Raw genomic sequence first — 21,248 nt, forward strand, 5'->3', positions numbered from 1 at the left:
GACATAAGATCATGTCTTTATTGAGGAGATCTAAGGCCTACAAAGGTAATTTAGGCATTGTTAGGTCACCAAAGATCAGTTCCCCCAGCCAGTCAGGAAAATGCTTCTGCAAACCAGAGTGCTAAAAGACTACAATGTTGTAGCCCAAGGAGAGGTCTGTGCAGTTGTTAACTGTTATATGTAATTTCCAGTCTAGAGTAAAGCTCCTAATGGCCATCAGATACTGGCAACCCCTTGGTAAAGTAGGCTAAGTAAGATTATAGTTTCCTAGGTAGGGTCAGCATCCCTGAGTCAGCCTGAAGAAGTTACAGAATATGGATGATCTCTGCCCGTCAGCTCCCCTTTAAGATCAAGATACCAGAGTCATTTTGGGGAAGATGAGGCAGGATAACTTAGAGGCATGGAAAACAGTGGTAACAAATGTATGAGTGGAAACTTGCACTTATGAGAGATGGTTCTTTAACCAGTGTATGCAGAACAACCCAGCAGAAGGTGTGACATTCTATTGGAGCCACTGGGAGAAACTGCTGCCTGCTGCCGTCACAACCCCTGCCCATTCCGTTTGGATTGAGATCATGGATGGCCTGAGGGACATCTGGAGGAAACTACATCTTCACACCTGAAAACCTCTACTGTGGTAAAAGCAGATGGTACTTCATCACACGCAACTGATTGCTGCTGGAAGGCTGCTTTGGATCTGCTGAAACTATGATTTGGGGGCGACATTCTTTCTGTGGTAACCTCCCCACTCCTGAGTTGACTCACTTGCTCTATTAAAAAAATTGGATAAAGCATGTGTGGCAGGATAGAGAGACACTCCCAGGTGAAGCCTGGGGTGGGAGGTGTGTCCAAGTGTATTAGGATGTGTCCAGATGGATTAGGGTGTGACCTCAGAAGGGAGGGAGGTAATTGCCTCCAGGTGTGCCAGTCACCTAGGTAACTGGATGGAGATTTAAATAGGTAAGAACACCTGCACAGAGCCCTCCTGGGGGTGGACCTCACAGATATCACTGGCCAACCTTAGGCACTTAGAGGCACAGGAAGCTGGATTGGCCCATATGTACAAAGAATTGGAGCCATAAAACTTATGGTCCTACACACCCAATACACACCCCTCAACATAAATGAAATAAGTCAATGGTTTGACTAGGTTGAAAGAAAAAGGGGGATGTTGTAGAGCTGACTCCATCTTGATTAGGGAAACATGGTAGGAAATGTTGGGGGGAATAAAGCTGACTCCATCTTGATTATTAGGTCAACCTTTGTTGCTTACTCTACCCCCTGCATCAAGCCCCTACACTGCTACACTTTTACCTTTATAAACCCTGCTAACTGAAGGGTCGGGGCTCTCAATCCAGATCTGCTGTACTGGTGACCGTTGTGAGTCCAAGCTGGAGCTTGCAATAAAGACTCTCATGTGTTTGCATCAGAGTCGGTTCCTTGGTGGTTTTTGGGGACCCCAAATCTGGGCATAACAGCTCAAGTAGTAGAGCTTCTGCCTAGCAAGCACAAGAGCTTGAGTTCAAACCTAGCCAAACATTTTTTAATAGAACTTCTATATTACCCAGCAATTCTACTACTGGGTATGTATCAAAAGGAATTGAAATCAATATGTTGGATAGATACCCGAATTCATGTTAATTTCCACACAATTCATAATAGTCAAAAAATAGAAATAACCTAAGCATCCATTCACTGATAAATGGATAATATATGATCCCTATACACAAGGGAATACTGTTTAGTCACAAAAAATCTTGCTATATCAGTTCCCAGGAACATTTATAGGGAAGGCAGTAAAGTTTGAAAGGGTGGGGGGGCGGTGTGATCCATCTCTTGACCACAAAGTTCAGCATCTTGTCCCCCACTCTCAATGGAGGATCTGCAGCCTGGTTTCCCAAAGAAAGCAGCTTGCTCCCATGGTAAGGAAGCTGCTTTTGTGTGAAGCACCAACTGACAACAGCAGAATGCCCAACTTAGGTCTGGGAAGACACCTTAAGGACAGCTCTTCCCCTCACTATTGCTGTTCTTCCCATGTTTCTCTCAGGAGCCCAGCCCAGGGTGGCCTGGCCCCTTAGTGAACCACACACCTAGCTGGTTAGAGCTGAGAAATGCCATAATACGGTCCAAGGAGACCTCAAACATGATAGCAGTCTTCAGTGCACCCATTCAAGTGCACACACTTGGTCCCCATCCTCTGTGAAACTGTGAACCAAAATGTGTTTCATCTAGACCAAAAACTGTCCATAACAGTAGTTGCCTGCAGCCCCATACCATATCCCAATGACCCCATGAAAGAGGGTCAACAAGGACTCCCTTCTGACCTTTCTTTTCTCCCCTCAGGGCCAGATGTTCACTTCAGGAGCCTATAGAACTGCTCAAGGGAACCAAATGGTCCTGTTTCTTTTTCATTTCAATGGTTCTCTGATTCTCTGATTCCTCCTGAAACATATAGCCAGTTCAATTCCCCAGACATTTGTTAAACACCTACTGTGTGCCAGCCCTGTGGTTAACATAGGAATAGGGATCCAGGAGCTGGCCATGTAGACAGTTGTGCCTCACAGGACTCTGTGGAGACAGAGATACTCTGTGTTCTGTGTCATCCAATGTAGCCACAAGACACATATGGCTGTTGGTAACTACAGCCCTTAAAATGTGGCAAATGTGAGATGGGAGCTATGGTCTGCATCTCTAATTTTAGCTACTTGAGAGACAGAAATAGGACGATTGTTTGTAAGTAGAGGCCAGACTAGGAAAATGTTACTGAGACCCTGTCTCAAAAATAAACGGGGAGTGACAACATATTTGTAATCCCAGGCAGGGGTAGGAGAATACTGGTTCAGAGGAGACTGGATTATCTTGGGGGAAAAGCAGTAAAGTAAGATCTGAGGCTGAGTAGGCTGACTGAGGAGAGCTTGACTAGCTAGCTAAGTGCTGGGGTGCCAGCACGTGGGAGCTTTAAGAAGTAGGCAGTTACATCTAAGACACAAATGCCAATGAAAACTAGGTCACCCCAGGAGGCAGGAGGTATGGCCAGACAAGAGGGGATATTCTCTGAGTCAGAGGAGAGGTAGGATTTGAAGGGTACAATCATATTCTCAGTACTGTGCCTCATGCCTCCTACATTGTACCATGTCCCCAGCACCCAACTAAGTTCAGGCACTAAAAGGAGTCCAAAACATAGAGCATGCACACCATAAATGCTTGCAGGAGGATAGGAAGGATGGGTGAAATTGAGCACACACTGGTGTGAGTGGACGAAAGTTAGCCATGGTGATAAGGGTTAGGGATCTATTCCCTCAGACCCTAGAGAGCTCATGAGCACCTACTAGTAGCTGAGAGATGTGGCAGAAAACAGCCCAGCTCTACCTTCAAGGAACCCCAGGATCATGGGAAAATGTGCCAGCAGAGCTAGCATTACAAACCAGATACTTTGGTGTGAGACAGGCTGAATTCAGTGTGTTTGTGATAGCAGGTCCCTGGAAGAAGAGTTGAGCAGCAAGACTTCAGTGTGAAGCCTTGAGTAGAGTTTAGAGAGACCACAGTTGTGGTAAAGCATCCTGGGGGTGGCATCAGAAAAGACAGAAGACAGAGCTTGATGAGCAGCCCCCAATGCTCTTGTGACAAGCCAGCTATCCAAGCTCTGTGCTGCCTGTGGTGTTCTCCTCACCACAATGATGTTAATCCTTTGCTTAGCCAAAACTTCACCAGAACAGGCTCTGGCCTCTGATTGACAAGTGAAATGAATGGATTCAACCAAGCCTACTCTTCCTCAGTCCTTGCTCAGAAAAGATAAGGCCTTTATCTAGTATTATGGACTGAATTGGGTCTCTCCCAATTCACTTTGAATGTATTTGGAGATGAGGTTCTTTATATACATATATATACATATATGCATACAGTAGCTATACAAGAGGGGATTTCTCTAGTATTTTTATTGTTGTAAGTAGTTGTACAAAGGGGTTTCAATTCAACATGTCAGTTTATAGTATAATTCATCTTTCTCAGTGTTACCACTTTCATCATTCTCCCGATCTTTCCCAACGGCAAGGCAGGATTTCCTTGTGACATTTCCATACTTGCATACAATGTTTCCAATTCCCCACCTTAGTGCTCCCTCACCTCCTCCCCACTTCTTAATATAATTTCAACAGATTTTTATTGTTCTGTTTTCATATATGTTGAGTACCTATTTTGACCCTGATGGAGATAGGATGGAGTTCATTAAAAAGGCAATTAAGTTAAAATGAAGTCATTAGGATGGGCTACACAACACAAAGGGAAAGCCACGTGAAGATACAGGGAGAGAGGTGCTATCCACAGGCCAAGGAGGACCCATGAGAAGTCAAATCTACCCACACTTTGATCTTGGGCTTCCAGCCTCCAGAAGTATAGGAAAATGAATTAATGTTGTTTAAGCCCCCTCAGTCTTCCATACTTTGTTAGGGCAGTTCTAATAATCCAGTACAACTGGTTATTGTCAGTGCAGTGACAGCCATGGCAAGGAAAGTATCTAAGCCTACACACACACACACACACACACACACACACGCACACGCACATGCACATGCACACACACAAACAGGCAGCCCTTTCCTACCATGCAGAACACCCTCTCCTCTCAGACACCTACTCCCATCAGTGGGAGGATGACAAAGGATTCTTAGATCCTTTCAGATTGCAAGCTCCATTTTTCTTTGTGTTTGTGTTTTTGTTTTGTTTTGTTTGGGTTTTGTCAGTCATGGGGCTTGAACTCAGGGTTTGGACACTGTTCCTAAGCTCCTTTGCTCAAAGCTAGTGCTCTATCATTTTGAGCCACAACCCACTTCCAGTTCTTGAGTGGTTAATTAGAAATAGGAGTCTCACAGGGACTTTTCTGCCTAGGCTGGCCTTGAACCACAGTTCTCAGATCTCAGCCTCCTGAGTAGCTAGGATTACAGGCATGAGCCACCCTTCCCAGCTCTAATCTCCCTAATAAGGATAAACAAAACAGTACTTGTCCCTTGGCAAAGACTCCTTAGTTATTTTTCCAGGTTGCAGTTCTCTAGGATAAATATTCAGTGTCTTTAATTGCACCTGGACATCCCAGGCAACCTACATACCTGTTTTTCTTTGGATAAAATACAAGGTAAGTAACAGAGGAAGGAGATTTGGCCATAGACACCCTCTTCCATTCTCACACACAGCCACGACTGGCACATTTGCGTACAGGCATACAAGTGTCCTGCCCATTCCACAGCTATACTTTGGGACCTGGGTCACATTCTACCTCCTTCAGCACCTACAATATGACAGCCCAGTACCTCCAAAATCTATTTTTCTTTTTTTTTTTTTTGGAAGGGGTGCCAGTATTGGGGTTTGAACTCAGGGCCTGGACACTATTTTTACTTTTTGTGCTTAAGGCTGGTGTTCTACCGCTTAAGCCAATTGGAGATAGAAGGCTCATGGACTTTCTTTCCTGAGCTGGCTTTGAACTGTGTGAACTATTGGCACCCAGCAGAGAATGTACTTTAGATCACTCATAGAATTTCTACTTTTTTGATTTTTTATTTTTACTTGAAAGCCCTTGCTAAAAGAAAGATTAGAATTCTTCAAGGAAAATATCCCTGTTACAGCCCAGGTCCCCATGCCAACACTTGCTGATTCTAGTTCTTAGCTGATTTTGTGGCCAGATGTGCTAGTTCACATCTATAATCTCAGCATTCAAGAAGTTAAGGTAGGAGAAACTTAGGTTCAAGGTCAGCCTGGGCTATGTAGTATAAAGCCCTGCCTCAAGAACATACATACACACACACACACACACACGTGCATGCACACATACACACACACACATAGAGATCTGAGTTCAAAACTGCTTCTCAGGATTAGCAATCTGTTATTGGCACTATGAACTTTTGATGTTTGGCATCAGACAGTTCCAGGATGACAGACTGCACCTTCTGTCTTTCATTGACCAGCTCCAGCTTCAGTGGTCCAATGTCTTTGCCCCTTCTTGAAATAAAGTTGACAAAGTCACCAACTTAATTCGGTCCCTCTCGTGAAACCAGAAATACTCATGTGAGGGACTACCCGTCGAAGGTGGCTAGTGGCCTGTGTTCCCCCTCCAAGACCAGGGTGAATGAATCCCTGAGTTACCCATCCCTGACTCTCCTCCAGGAAAATGAACTTCATGAGTAGCTGGCCTGCCCCTGCAGCGGGCAGGCCTGCTGGAATCTGTGAGAAAAGCAGGCCCTCCCACCTCCTTCCCACTGCCAAATTAGTACCTGCAAGCTCAGCTGTGGGAATAGTGAAATTACTCCAATGACCAACTTGAATTCACACTTAGATCTTTCTAAGTGCTTGGTTTGTCTGTTTTTCATTCTGCTATATTGTTCAGACAATAGTAATGTGATTAGAGATGAGTGTTTTCTTCTAGAGGTGTAGGGACTATATAGAATCCAAGCTGGAGTTCAGGTCTCCTTACCACCAACTTTGATGAGTGTTTGGAGAGCTGAGCCTAGTCTCATTCATTGTCTAGCAAGATAAGTGGTGGTCCAGCATCCTGGAAGGCTAGGGCATCCATCCATACTGTGCTTCTTTGGCTTAGCTTGTATTAGGGTCAACCCACCACAAAGAGACATGGAACTGTCTTGGCTGAGGAAGGTAGTATATTGTAGAGGGATGATGGCCATGACAAACAGGTTAAAAAAATCAGCCTAGTAGAAAGCAGAAAGTAAGAAAGTGATGGAGTGGAAGATAGAAAAAAGATGTCCTTAACTTCAAGAAGACTTCCATCCTGTTTCTGGCCATTTTGTTTCCATAGTGCTGAAGGACTCAGCACTGAAGTACTGCTGAAGGACTCAGAGCCTGTGTGGGTTTGTATGAAGGGCCTTGTTCAGCTTACCATCGAAAGAATCCAGGGAAGGAAGCAGGAGGAAACAATTAGCTATGTGGCTCTTTTCTGTCTCATGGAGGAAGACAGAAGGCAGAGTACCAAAGCAACCAAGAGCAAGACACAGAAGGATCAGGAAATGAAGTTCAAGATATGAATCATAAAGAACATCAGAAGCTGAGATCCCCTTTTTATTATTTGTGAGAGTCTAGAGATAAACACAAATAAATACATTTGGGGCCATTGGATGAGAATCACAGACCTGGACCAAGTCAGACCTGTAAGAACTTCCAGAAGGCATCCTTTCCTACTAGGTTGTTATCACCATGGAACACGACAATACCTCTTCCTATGGCTTTGTAACACAACAATACCTTTTCCTATGGCTTTGTAAAGCCCTGCCCATATTGACACTTGAATGGGTTCTTCTGGTGACAGATATTTTCCTTCTTACATTCCTCAATTTTGACTTCTTAAAACACCTTTTTTGTTGTGTGTGTGTGTCTATAAATGTAATCTAAATTATTTTAAATCCAGCTCTTACAGAATACTCAATGTCACCAACAATTTATTACTGCATTTTAATTTTTTTACAAAAGTGAGCTAAAATTCATTTTCTGCAGTTTTCAGTGAGCAATTAATTTTTGCCATATTGCTATGCCAGCATATGTAGATCTATTTTTTAAGCATCTCCAAATTTTGTATTCTCCTAGACACTCCTGAAATGAACATTTCTTTGCATACTTGGAGGAAAATTTCTCTATGTCTTAAACTTTCCTGTACATGAGAATGCTGGATATATGCATACAATGGACTGTAATCCTGTGAGGTAAGACAATTCTAACACACACTATCATATGTTATCAACTTTGCAAATATTATGCTAAGTGAAATAAGCCACAAAAGGATAAACACTGTATGGTTTTAGTTATTTGCTGCAACTATAGTAGTCAAACTCACAGAGATAGAGAGCAGAAGAATGGCTGCCAGCAGTTGGGGGAATGGGCATGGGAGCCAATAATGGATGGGTCATTTCAACTGCAGCACCCTTTCACATAAGCTTTACCAATATTTATCCTTTATGATTTTGTAATAGTGAGTGAGGAAGAAAGAGGAGAGAAATAGACACTATCTACTTATCTATGAAATATGACTGAAGAGGGTTCATTTGCTTAGCCCCATCCAGACACTCCAGTGGGGCCATAAAATAAATATGGGATTTCGCCTTCTACAGGGTAGGTCTAAGTCTCTGCAGATGCCTGAAGAAGTAAACTCCAGAGTTATTCTAGTTCTCTTCTCCCATCCCACTCCCTAACCTTAAAAATGATGACTCGTAAAAATCAAAGACTGACCTACATATTTCCTTGAAACAGCTGTCTTGCCAAATCACCACAACTTGGGTCAAAAATAATCTGGATCTCTAAAAGAAGGCTGGATCCTTGGGGACAAAACCCTCTTCAAAATGTTCCCACCTCCATTAAGGACACACAAAAGCTGACCCAGCTTTGTAGCCAGCATTTCATGGCTCGTGACCACCCCCCACTGCTGTGGAAACAAATCCCTACTTGAAAGCTTTTCATATTCTTGGTCCGTCTATGGAAAGTAGGTGGGGAGGGAGGAGAGATCATGTAATTACACCCAAGCCAAAAGCTTGTGTCACCAGTTCTATTTTATAAACTCCCAAACAGGCTCAGAGACTTTAAAGAGAGTTTCTGAATTCAGTCAGTATAATATGCCAAAATTTAATCTTGTGTGTCACTTTAGATACTATGGTGGCAGTGCCCCGATTCCTTGTTGCCAATCATCCTCTTAAAAGGTCCTATCAGATCATCGTCAATGCAGAGTAATATAAATGTGTCTTAAGCAGAGAACACATTCTGAAAAGGGCTAGAATTATGCAGCATAGAGACAGGTTTCTAAACAACCACCCACCTAAAGAAATCTGGGTATCTTGCTGATGGCTTCTCCCTCCTCCTTGGTGATTACAGAAACATACTCTTCTAGGTGGTGGGTGGGAGTGAGGATCAGCTGTCTAGTACAGTTGGTAGACTTAATTTCTCCACAGCAATATGGAATCAAAGGCTATCAAGTTAAATGGAGAAATTTGCAATGAACTTATAACCTCTGTGCCAATGATTATGCTGGGTGGGGGACATGGCTCCTCCAACCACCCACTCAGCCTTTTGTTCCACAGTCAGAATATGAGGCAGATTTAGAGTGACAAGATTAACCAGTCTCAACTAGCCCAGGAAAGATACTTGTAGCAGAAAGGAGACAGTTATCTATCTGTACTGATTTATCTGTCCTCTGAATCCTGAAATTAAGGATGTCCTCAAAGACACAGACTATTGACAAATGCATGGTACTGATCTCAGAACACGTTTAAAGCATTCCACCCCACCCTACCCCCATCAAGATCAGCCTGCTGGAGAAGGCCAGAGGAAGATTTTGGTGGTGTCATAGAGAATCTGTGAATTTTGGGTTCCTATCCTGCAAGGAGTCTGCAGAAGAGGTGCTTAGGAGTAACAAGAATAAGCTTCTTTGTTTTAAGCTCAGTATCACACCCCAAACCTGAAAGAAAAGAGTATCTATCGAAGACCTTCTTCCAATCATATTCCAATACCCAGAACCCATTACTTACGTAGCTCCCTCCCTGGTGTTCTGGGTCTGACATGGGCTAAGAGTGACTTTAGAGGGGATCTAGACAGGGAATGAGTTTGAATGTGTAACTACAAGGTCCACACATGCCATGAGACCATTCATGGTATGGAATGAAGTTAAGTGGGAAAAGAAAAATTAGAGTTTCCAATTGTATTCTTACTCCAGATCCTATAGTTGTTAGAAGCAGGCCAGCCCTTACGTGATAGCATTCTTGCATGTCAGTGGCCAATGGAACTAAGAACCTAGGTGTTGAGTGGAAAGATCCCTACAACTATGGTCCGAGGGATCCACTTCTCCTGCAGGCTGCCCTACCAAGTATCGGAATAAAGACAGCTCATAAAGCAAGTTAGTATAGTAATCTGAACATGATTGAACTATATCATTCCTACAATTGATAACTGTGGCTTGAAATGCCTAAACTGTTTATACAAAATATAGTTTCTGCTGAATTTCTACTTTCCTTCAGAGAGTCTGATACATGGTAGGCTGAGGATTCCCTACATTACTAGGCCCAATAAAATCCCTGAGTACTGAATTTCTAATACATTTCCATGATTGATATTTCACACATTGTCACAACTCATTGCAAAGGAACTAAGCTCATCCCCTGTAACTCCAGAAATGACTCTTTGAAAGTTGTGCCTGGTGCCTCCCATTTTATTCCATGTGCGTTTCCTGTTGTTGGCTGTGCCTGATATGCACCTGAAAGTAGTTTTGGGGATCTCTCTCTCTCTCTCTCTCTCTCTCTCTCTCTCTCTCACACACACACACACACACACACACACACACACACACACACATAGTGTGTACTTCCAGGCAGATCTGGGACATCAAGGCCCTGCTTACTAGACTGGACTACTGAGCTCAGGTCCTGAGTGGCAATGCCGATCCTCCTGCTGACTTCTATCTTCCTTCCACTTCCACAAACATCTCTGAAGGCCTTCTAAGCTGCAGAGATAGATTCTTGGAAGGATCTATTGACAGTGAGATGGAGGGCTGGGAATGTGGCCTGGTGGTAGAGTGCTTGCCTAGCATGCATGAGGCCCTGGGTTTGATTCCTCAGCACCACATAAACAGAAAAGGCTGGAAGTGGGGTTGTGACTCAAGTGATAAGAGTGCTAGCCTTGAGCAAAAGAAGCCAGGGACAGTGCCCAGGCCCTGAGTTCAAGCTCCAGGACTGGCAACACACACACACACACACACACACACACACACACACACACACACACACACACACACACACACACAAAACCTGTCTGACAGTGAGATGGAGAAAGCAGCAAGATTATCTGATTCAGTATGAAGCCTCTTAAATTCTAAAGTAGAGGACTGGACACTTGGCTTGCCCTGGCTCAGATGTCCTGCTCATCCTATATAAACACTGTAATCACAGGACCAAGGCCCGAGGGTATCCAAACCCCACAACTCACAGAACCACTCCATGTCAGGTAGGAAGGGATATTAGAGCAATTTTACCAAAAGAAAAACTAAGGCCCAGATGAGTTATGAAAATGCTATTTCCCCCATAGAGTGCACATTTTTATCATCAGTTTTTTCATGCCATTATCTCTCCCACATTAGCTCATGAAGCCCTGGACAGTGATGCTGCACTTAGGCACTGTGTTGACAGATTTAACTTACCATAGATTATATGGCTCATTGGGGCGGAAAGAGATGATTCCAGGTCTCTTATCTCCTAGAGCAATGATTCTTGCTTAGGGTAAGCTCTGGTACACAATATTGACAAAATTCCATGCAGTCCAAACCGTTGGACCCAGAGTGAGACGCATTCAAATTGGAATGAACATGCAAAAAGTGGGTCTGCAACAATACTCCAACCATCAAGAATCTCCATACTCAGCCCTAGTTCTATGAACTTGGATGTCTTACTTTCTGAAGGCAATAGAGATTGTTCACTGATTGGCTAGCAGTCAGTACACCAGATGGAACCAGCTCCAAGATTTACTCCTTTATTCTCAGTAGAAATTGGAAATAAGCACAAGGACAGCAATAGCTAAGAGAGTTGATTTACCTTTATAAAAAATGTGATAATACAGCAATTTTTTCTGGCAAGTACAGTTTATTAAAAACTTGGAATGCAAATGAGAAAACATAACCTAATAAAAATTATCAATTGCAAGCATTTCAAGGAGACAAATGAGTTACAAAAACAGTAAAAGGAAAACAGTAAGTAGCAAATGCAGCAGAGACATGGAGGAAAAAAATGGTTCTATTGTGAAAATAAAAGAAAGGCCAGGTGAACCTGGCCATTCATACCTGGCTGGGCTGAGTGGGGAAAGAATTGGCAGTAACTATCCCACAGGCATGGAGACTTTGCAAATGGACCAGGCTGATGACTACTGGCTCAATGGGGAAGGTGGAACACAGGCCTTCTGCCAATATGCACATCACAGCCCCCTCTTACAGGCTTACAGTGGCCCCACAGCAGTGATTCATAGCCAAATCCTGAAGAACTGGCACTCCTCCTTTTATTTTTCCTAATTTGTAATCCTGCAGGTCAGTGTCCCACTATGGAGATCTCAGTGGGTAGAAACTCAAGATGTTAAGCTAAGCATGTGTTTCAAACTTGTTAGAGAGGAGCAATAAATTTAGATGTAGAGAGTTATATACATAGCATTTCTTAGACTATCTGCACCATAGGCAAGACAGAGTCAGGGCCACTTTTGGGGAAGCAAGCCAGGAATGCCCCTAGCAACATTCCTCTAGGGGGAAACAACATCCAGAAGGTACTAGATGAATTCTTGACTACATTCTGAGGTAGTCTAACCATGACTTGCACAGGTAGCTGAGTATGATCATAAAAAAAATTGGAGGAAGGGAGAACAGCAAAGCTGCCACAAAGACAAAGCTAACATATACAAGCAAAAAAAAAAAAAAGCCTGTACTAAGTGGGCCTGGAGATAATGACAATGTGGTCCAAATTCAGGAGTGGCTGTTGCATGGCACACATAGACCACAGGTGCACACAGCTCTTGTTCTTATTTGCTGTGGCAGCAGTGTGGTAGGAGATCAGGGGATCCACAGGAATTTTCTGGCCCAGAGCAGTGATACTCTGAGGTACAGGGTGTCCATCACAAATGTCTAGCCCCCTGGTGCTGTCTCTTGTCAAAATAGTGATGAACCAGAGATTTGGGTTGAGGAGTCTCAATGTTCCCTTCAACTACACTCCTCCAAACCAGACATGCTATGGGGCCAAGACTGCTAGGCTTTCCCTTGGTAAACACTTAAAAGGTCCCTGCAGGTAAAGGAGTAATCAGATCTCAAGCCACCACTGAGAAATGATAAGAACAAAAAAGCAAAGTTGGCCTAGTCTTCTATTAATGCTCATTTACATTCATTTTCTCTTCTGCACCAACTAGAATTCGAAGACAGAATGGAATGTTCTGAAGGCTAAAAGACAGTAGTTATGTGAAAATGCACTAGTATTTTCTCTGCTTTCCACATTTCCGTGACCGTCTTCTAGGACGGAGCTCACCAAAGTCTTCAATTTCATTTTCATAATCATCTTCCTGAACAATGCCTAAATAAGACAAAAAATAGGAAAAGTGTAGTTTTTTTATTCTACTATTATATCCTAGTAAAACGTAATATTTCTGTAATCATTGTTTAAAGAAATAACACCTTCTACTAGAATGTCAAAGAGAAGTTTCCTTTGAGTATTGATATTTCTTCTCAAGAAGAGTTAAAGTAACCACACTTTAGAATTAAGTTCTTTATACTCTTGTTCCTCTAGTCTTTGAAGGCCTTTTAAATGAAAAATCAAGTAAAATCTAAACTTAATCACATTCTTGAATTGGTATAACAACTATATAACAATCATAACATCACAGTTCCCAGAAGGGACTATATGCTAAACATTTTTGTAGTAGCACAAACATTTGAGCCAAATTCCTTCATGTTTTCCCCAGCCTTGGAGCCTGTGCTTTGTAGTAGCATCTAGATTAGGACTTGGAAGGACACCTGAGGCTGGTGAAATACTTGGAGTAGAAAGAAATGTGATCCAGCTGAGAGGGGATAAAAGTTGAAAAGGGCAAGAGGAAAGACATTCAGATCATACAGAACTTGGCAAGAAAATTCTGACAGCAAAGAAACCTGGGTCATCTACACAAGCCTAGAATGCTCTCTAGGAAGATACCTGAAAGTTTCCCCCAATGACTTTGCTTTGTTCACAAAACAAATAGATACACACTAGAAAGTCAATGCACATCCACTGACTTAATGACTGTCCCAGGTAAACATATTCATCAAGTGATGACTTTGCCATACTTTATCCTTGGAAGTCATAGTAATGAGTATGCTCAGTGACTAATGTCATTGATAGCAGCTCAAAAACCACAAGAGGTTTTTAACTATTAACATGAGCCCAGAATAATAGCTCTCATCTATAGCTTGATAATTGTGTCATTAACAGTTTGACTCATGGGATGAGAGTGGTGCTCCTGGGCAGCAGAGGGCCAGTCTTAATATTTCTGGTAGCCTAGAGACTCATCTGGAAGTGAGGAATATAAAAAGCCAGAGGGCCCAAAGTGTCACCTGTCCCTATAAGTAAAGAACTTCTTACCTTCTGCCTTTAAGTGGTGTTCTGTCTTCATCAGCCAATCCTGTGCATCTCTGACTGACAGGGCCAGAACTTTGATCCGCTGAGCCATTGCCTCCTCCGCTACAGAAATGAAATAACGGGCTCAGCGTGAAGATGCAGCTACAATAGCTAGTTGTAAGTGCTAGTATGATGCCCTGTGCTCCAAGAGATAGTCTGTGCTTTCCTGGAAAACAGCCTTCCTTACTGGGTAAGAGGCCAGAAGCTGCCTTCTGCTATGACAAATATAAATCACCTGTAAATGGTAGTCCAACCTCATTACTAAGCGTCTGTAAGACTGCCAATAGAAAACCTTCCAAGAAAACCTGGGTTCAAAATGTCTTTAAATCCTTAAATGGAAAGAGTATCTCCATTATAAAATATTTTTAAAAAGAAATTCCACTAATTTTATATATCTAACTTCTGTTCAGTTTTGCTAAGATGGAGACAGCTAATAAGGAACCTAGATGAAAGCTGCATCTGAGGCCACATAGAATTCTGTTTGTTTGTTTTTCACCAGTCCTGGGCCTCAGACTCAGGGCCTGAGCACTGTTCCTGGCTTCTTTTTGCTCAAGGCTAGCACTCTGCCACTTGAACCACAGCGCCACTTCTGGCCTTTTCTATATACATGCTGCTGAGGAATCGAACCCAGGGCTTCATGTATAGGAGGCAAGCACTCTTGCCACTAGGCCATATTCCCAGCCCCCGGCCACATAGAATTCTTATTCAAGACACACTGGGTAAAACTAATATAAGGCAACATCGTAAGAGAGACCAAAGAGACTATGTACTTCCAGTGCTGATTATAGCATTTAGTACATACTAGGTACTCAAGGAAAGATCACTGAAGGAATGAATCAGAAGAACCTCAAGAGTTTTCTCAATATTTTAAACATTGTCCAGATATCCCCTCCATAGAAGAATTAGCAAACTGTGTTCCTAACTGCAGTGTTGTATTTTGAGAATATCCTTTAGTCATATTTCTGCCAATACCAATATTACATCACTACAAAGAACTTAACTGGAGCAAGCCCTTACCTTCAGCCCAGGCCTTTCGCCTATAGAGCTCCTCCACCAAGTCCGAAACTCTTCTGATATGCTCCTGAATCTTCCTCTGCAGCATGTGGCTGTGCTCTTTGGAGCCCAGGTGACTGCGGACCCACACACTCTCCTCTATGTCCTGCACTACCAATTTGCCTTGACCAATGGCTGGGTCTACCTTCTCATGAAAAAACTCTAAGTATCTTTGGTAGGCCACTTGTTGCTTCTGGTGACTCTCCAGACTGATATGCTGCTCATAAGACTCACTGCTCCTCTCCCGACATTCCTTCCCTTCCAGATCTGCCCTGGAAAGGATGGCAACCTCTGAGGTTGCTCCCTCAAATGCTTTTTGGGGGCCAAAGTAGCTCTCAGAGCTGCGAATGAACTTCACTCCACAGAGATCACACTGGGTCCTGTCCACATCAGCCCTTTTGAAGTTGCTGGCCCCAGGCTCCCTGACCTCCTCCTTGGTGTGTTTAGTATGGACCCATCTCTTCCAACTAATACATAAAGATACCACCAGGCAGGTTCTTCGAAGTTTACGTTGGATGGAGGCCTTCCACTGCTTTTGGGAAAGGATGGCAGCCAGAATGTGATCTCGATCTTCCAACATCACTTCATCTGTTTCATCCTGACTAAATTCAGACTCAAGTTCACCAAAGTAGTCCACAGGGCCCACACAGAGCAAGCGGTTTAGTCTAACCTCCTCATGACAGAGGCCACGGACCACAGACCCTTTAGTGTGAGCACTGTCCCATCGCCAGTGGCAATCCATCAGATACTCTTCATCTCGCTCGAAGAGTAGGTCCTGGAGAGCTTCAGCCACAGACTTCACACTGACTGCCATTAACACTCGCTGTACAACCTTCCGAAGCCTCTCAGGAATCTGGTTAGGCCAGTCCATGCTCATTAGCTGCAGCCTTGTCTCAATCTCCTGAAAATTGCGGTACAAAAGTGGCTTGCAGAAGGGCTGGAGGACCTCCTCAGCATTTACCAACATTACCAAGCACAGCACCAGTGCCCGCTCAGCCTCACCTGAGACCACATAGTCTATTTCACCAAAGGCATCAAGCAGGACATTGAAGTTCACATTCTCATAGCCACATAGCACCTTGACAAGGTAGGAGAGGTGGAAGCGGAAGTCCTGAATGGCTCTGTTTATATCTTTTGGCTTGTATTCCTGAATGATGGAGAATACATCCCCAACCTCCTTGTCCTTCTTACTGGATAGGAACTCCCAGTAGTGCAGGAGTGCAATATAGCTCTTGGGGAGGCACAGAACAGAATTCTTCCAGAGGCGGACCAGCACCACCCCACAGTGGACAAACTGGAATTCCAACAGTGCCACTGTGTTGCCAATGCTGGGGATGAGCGGCTCTTTGCACCTCTTGATGAGAACATTCATGAAACGGAAAAAGAGCCTCTTGTAGTCTTCTGGATTACGGTGTACATACAGCTGGTCAATGGAATTCTCCAGCAGCCGGATGAAGCATAGATAGATCTTCTCTGTACTCTCATCCTCCTTGTTGGGCACTAGCATGCCAAATTTCCCTTCTATTCCTTTCATATGGCTGCTTCTCCCCCTGCCCTTTTCCTCTTTGTCAGACTCCAGAGCTTTCAGCTCCCTGTTATAGTTGTCCTCTTCCTGGTAGAGCAGCTTCTCAAACTCCTCTGGGTAGCTGGAGGAGAGAAGGAAAGCCTGCATGGCACTCAGCCACAGGTCTGTGGACTCCCGGCGATTGCGTGCACTTTCTTTTCGAAACAGATCATGGATGTATGCTTTCAAGGCAACTCTGTAGAATCGAAAGGATTTATAATTGGGTTTGAGGATTTCTTTGCATGCCATGGGGTTTTCAGACAGCACTCTCTGATGGAAATGTCGAGGGAAGAGAACATTCAGAAAGGATTTGCAAAAGCTATACATATCTGTAGACAAGATACAATCTATTTCTTCAAGTTCTTCAGTTAAGGTTTTAGGAAATATTTTTTTGGCTTCCAAAAGCAATCCATTGATTGCCACCAGGTGCATTTTCGATTGAACCATACACTTGGCCTCACAGCGCCTCAGAGGCCTGTGAAAATCTTCACAGTTTTCATCTTCACATTTTAAGCCAGTAATAAACTTCATGCAGACCTCTGGGTAGCTTCTTCCAAGCAGGCTCTGTGTAATGTGGCACAGTCTGCTCAAAAGGTGCTTGTTTAGGGCTAATTTCACTTGGTCAGTCATTATCATAAAATGATCTTTAGTTTTCCTCTCTCTTATGTTCAAGTCTAGCTCAAAAATTATTCTCAATATAGGCCCAGGATCATTCTGAGCTATCTGGCAATACTTGGCATCTGCCTGGGAAATTCCAAAAAACTCAAAGCAAGACTTGACCATTTCTTTCTCAGCATTGTTGGTCACTCTTTTGAGAGCCTTGACTAGATTAAGAAGGACTTCCAAGCCCCATGGAGCCAGAGCCAGAACCTTCTCAGGCTCAGCTTCACACTGGCTGACTGCTTCATAGAGTGCTTCCACCACTCCAGCTGAATGGTTAAGCATGTCGAACTTGAGGAAGGCATCTTTGAGCTTCTGAAAGTCTCTCAGGATAACACCTTGCAGGAACTGAGCCTCAGCAATGCCAGAAAGCTGGCTAGTTTGATAGCAAAGATCAAGTGCTTCTCTTAGAATGACCTTGGTATGTTCTATGTCAGAATCTCTAGCCACATTGAGGCGGGCAGCCCCCAGCAGACACAAGGCTTGAAAGTCCTTGTCAGCAGTGAGCCTAGCAGCCTCTAGGAGGCAGCCATGTTGCTTCAACAACAAAGCAGCTTCTTCTCTCCGACCTTCTCTGTTCAGCAGGTCTGCAGCCTCTGCTAGGCATTTCCGAGACTTCAGGAACACCAGTTGATCTTCTACATCTAACTTGGAAAGGACAGCCATCATTTCCTTGGTCTTACTTGCACTCAAGTACTTTGCTGCAGCTTCCAGGTAAAGCTGACTAGCAGAATAGGACAACTTAGAAACAGGAAAGGTCTTGGTCTTTAGCATCTCTTCATATCTGCAAAGACAAAGTACAGCTGTCAACTTACTGTCACCTGTTTCTTCCAAAATGTAATAGGAAGCTACTTCAATAAAGATCCTACTTGCAGATATCACAAAATAGGACCTAAATGTGTCAAGCATCAAAGCATTATTAGAGGGCTGGGAATATGGCCTAGTGGTAAAGTGCTCGCCTCGTATACGTGAAGCCCTCGGTTCGATTCCCCAGCACTACATATATAGAAAAAGCCAGAAGGGGCGCTGTGGCTCAAGTGGTAGAGTGCTAGCCTTGAGCAAAAAGAAGCCAGGGACAGTGACAGTGCTCAGGCCCTGAGTCCAAGCCTCAGGACTGGCATAAAACAAAACAAAAAAAATATTAAAGCATTATTAGTACTAATAAAGCATTCCTGTACTTGGTTGGAGAAATACAGTGAAGTTGCAACTCAAGGAAGTGGAAGTTAGGTCTGAAATTTAGTCCACATAGCAGAATTTGTACACTCAAAATCCTTGAAAAAAAAACAATTTCTTCTGTCGTCATAATAGCATGATAATCATTGTGGACATACATGTTTATAAAGTTGAATATGACTAATGGGAAAGAATAAAAGAGATGCTAGGGCTGGGAATATGGCCTAGTGGTAGAGTACTCGCCTTGCATGCATGAAGCCCTGGATTCGATTCCTCAGCACCACATAAACAGAAAAGGCCAGAAGCGGTGCTGTGGCTCAAGAGGTAAAGTGCTAGCTTTGAGCAAAAAGGAAGCCAGGGACAGTGCTCGGGCCCTGAGTCCAAGCCCCAGGACTGGCAAAAAATAAAATAAAAATAAGAGATGCTATATACACACATCAGTGATTGATTCAGGCCTTGTCTTATATACAATTTGTAATTCTCCTCTTTTGCCAGGTATGTATGTGGCTGGAGTCTAATGAAAATGAGACTAATGAAACTATGGAATCACTTTTATTCTGCTGATCAGTCAGTACCTTTTGTCAGTATTACTTGTTACAAATACAATGCAACCCGCCCTTACTTCTTCAGGCCCTCTCCTCGTGACACTGTGTCAAAACTTATAAAGAGTGGGAAGTATAGATTCCTGCTCCCAGTACCAAGGCTACCACTTAAGTGAAAGGAAGTAAACATGGTTATGCCACTACAGAAGCCTTGGGTTAGCCACCCAGAATGGGCTGCCCCCAGAAAGAAAGGAGGGAAATGCAAAGGAATAAAACCACCTACTTTTCCACCGCAACAGCAGCTTCCTCAAAAAGCTCCTCTTGGCAGTACATTTTGAGAGCTAGATCAAATTCCTGAATCTGCTCAAAGCATCTGAAAGCATCTTTGTAGCACTGGCTTCGCTTATAGAAATATGCAGCATCTCTTATCTAGGACACAGTAAAAGTTTCCCTTAGAGTATTCGTAAAATATTTTACTTTCTTCCACAAACAGAACTTGAGGGGTCCATCCCTCAGTCTGCTCAAGTAAAACCCAGTTATCCTAGGAGTAGCTGTGGGCTGGTAGCCATACCTTTCCAAGCCTCTCACACAACTTGGCAGAGAGCTGGAATTCCTTGGCATAGTTCAAACACTTAAGGGACAGCTTTGGCTCATTGCATTCCAAATAAGTCTTAGCCAATTCCAAATACTCCAACTGTTTTTCCCTAGGGAAAGGAAAACAAAGCAGTATTTTCATGAAATACTGACCCAATAACAATATATTGAACCTATTATTTTCATGGGAACATATCTGAAATGATCTAGAGACACTTACTTGGGGCTGACTTTCTTGGATTTCATGTTCAGGGCAGTGTTGTGGGCCAGGGCCAACTTCTCCTTCTCAAATGCACCTCCTTTCTGGTAACACTTGGCTGCAACCTGGAATAGGCCAAATGTTTTGATTCCCAGAAAAATAACAGAGGTGACATATAGGACAGGAGTTAAAGCATGCATTACGTTCATATGGACAGAGCCCTGGATCTCACCCTGCCCAATCTGAGGGAGGGGAGTAGGAAGGTGTAGGCATGCTAAAGAGAGGAGTCTCAGAGGACACAGCCTGGTAGTATGGCCAGCTAACATACCTAAAGGTTTTATTAGGAAGTATCCAGAAGCCACAGAAAGGGTGCATGCCACACATTTCTATAGGTCACCAGAGTAACGCCCTGTTAATCTTCCCACGGCCACATGCAAAAGGCATCATCCTTCCCATTGCACATAGTACAATGGTCACAGCCACTGGAACAGCTGGCCTAAATTACCAGAGGCTTTTGTGGGCTTTGGGATATAAATACTACAATGGCTACCTGTGTGCTGCTGAGACAGCCAAATTACAGGTAGTGGAGGTAGAAATGGAGCAGCAATCAATGAAACTATAGCAAATCCTGCTCCTCCAAGCATGCAGAACTATGTTACCTCTCACTATGAGGTATGCAGGTAAGTGTTACAGGGGAGTCACCTGAACCCTGATCCTGGCCAGAAAAAAAGCTGTTTTTCTAAAACAAGCACATTTGCACAAATTCTCAAAGTACAAGCCACAAGAGCAGAAATTCCACATTCTGCTCAGCATTGGGTGCTAGTGAGGGCATGGGAGGAACTTACTGGCATTTGCTGATACATGGACAAGTTGGTCTCTCTACCTCCTTAATGCTCTTTGTTCCAGATTCCCCAGCCCTACAGGCTTCCTTTCATTTCTGTGACCTGAACCATTCTCCTTCCAAGCACAGGGCCTTTGCACGCACTGTTCCTTCTAACTAAAATGTTCTTTTATCCTTTCTCTGCCTAATTCATTTCATTCATTCTACAGATCTCGGATCAAGACTCATTTTTCTCTGAGAAGGCTTCCCTAGTCTTCCTATTCAGAACGGGAGGCTCTGGAAGCAGCTGCTTTCTTATGCATGATGCCTGAAACAGCTGGAACCATGCCCTCACTCCCCTGTGTGCCTACTTTGCTCACCATCATATTCTTGGAATCTAATACTGTTTGGTCCATAGCTCAACAAGTATTTGTTGCATGAATGATCTTGTATGGTGGTTTTGAAACATTCATTGACATGCAGCCAAAAACTC

At 43.5% G+C, this 21,248-nt stretch overlaps 1 protein-coding gene across 1 annotated transcript in view; it reads right to left on the reverse strand.

Moving 5' to 3' along the window:
- Positions 1-11,604: 11,604 nt before the first annotated feature.
- Trank1 (tetratricopeptide repeat and ankyrin repeat containing 1) overlaps positions 11,605-21,248 on the reverse strand; it is a 76,798-nt gene continuing 67,154 nt past the window's right edge. Inside the window, exons 16-21 of the mRNA XM_048348658.1 lie at positions 19,957-20,060; positions 19,714-19,846; positions 19,426-19,571; positions 15,168-18,211; positions 14,115-14,213; positions 11,605-13,073 (exon numbers count right to left, since the gene is read on the reverse strand). Coding sequence (XP_048204615.1) covers positions 12,973-13,073; positions 14,115-14,213; positions 15,168-18,211; positions 19,426-19,571; positions 19,714-19,846; positions 19,957-20,060 — 3,627 coding nt within the window. The 3' untranslated portion in view covers positions 11,605-12,972. The remainder of the gene's footprint in view (positions 13,074-14,114; positions 14,214-15,167; positions 18,212-19,425; positions 19,572-19,713; positions 19,847-19,956; positions 20,061-21,248) is intronic.

Source organism: Perognathus longimembris, chromosome 6 (assembly GCF_023159225.1).
Source record: "Perognathus longimembris pacificus isolate PPM17 chromosome 6, ASM2315922v1, whole genome shotgun sequence".
NCBI classification, from domain to species: domain Eukaryota; kingdom Metazoa; phylum Chordata; class Mammalia; order Rodentia; family Heteromyidae; genus Perognathus; species Perognathus longimembris.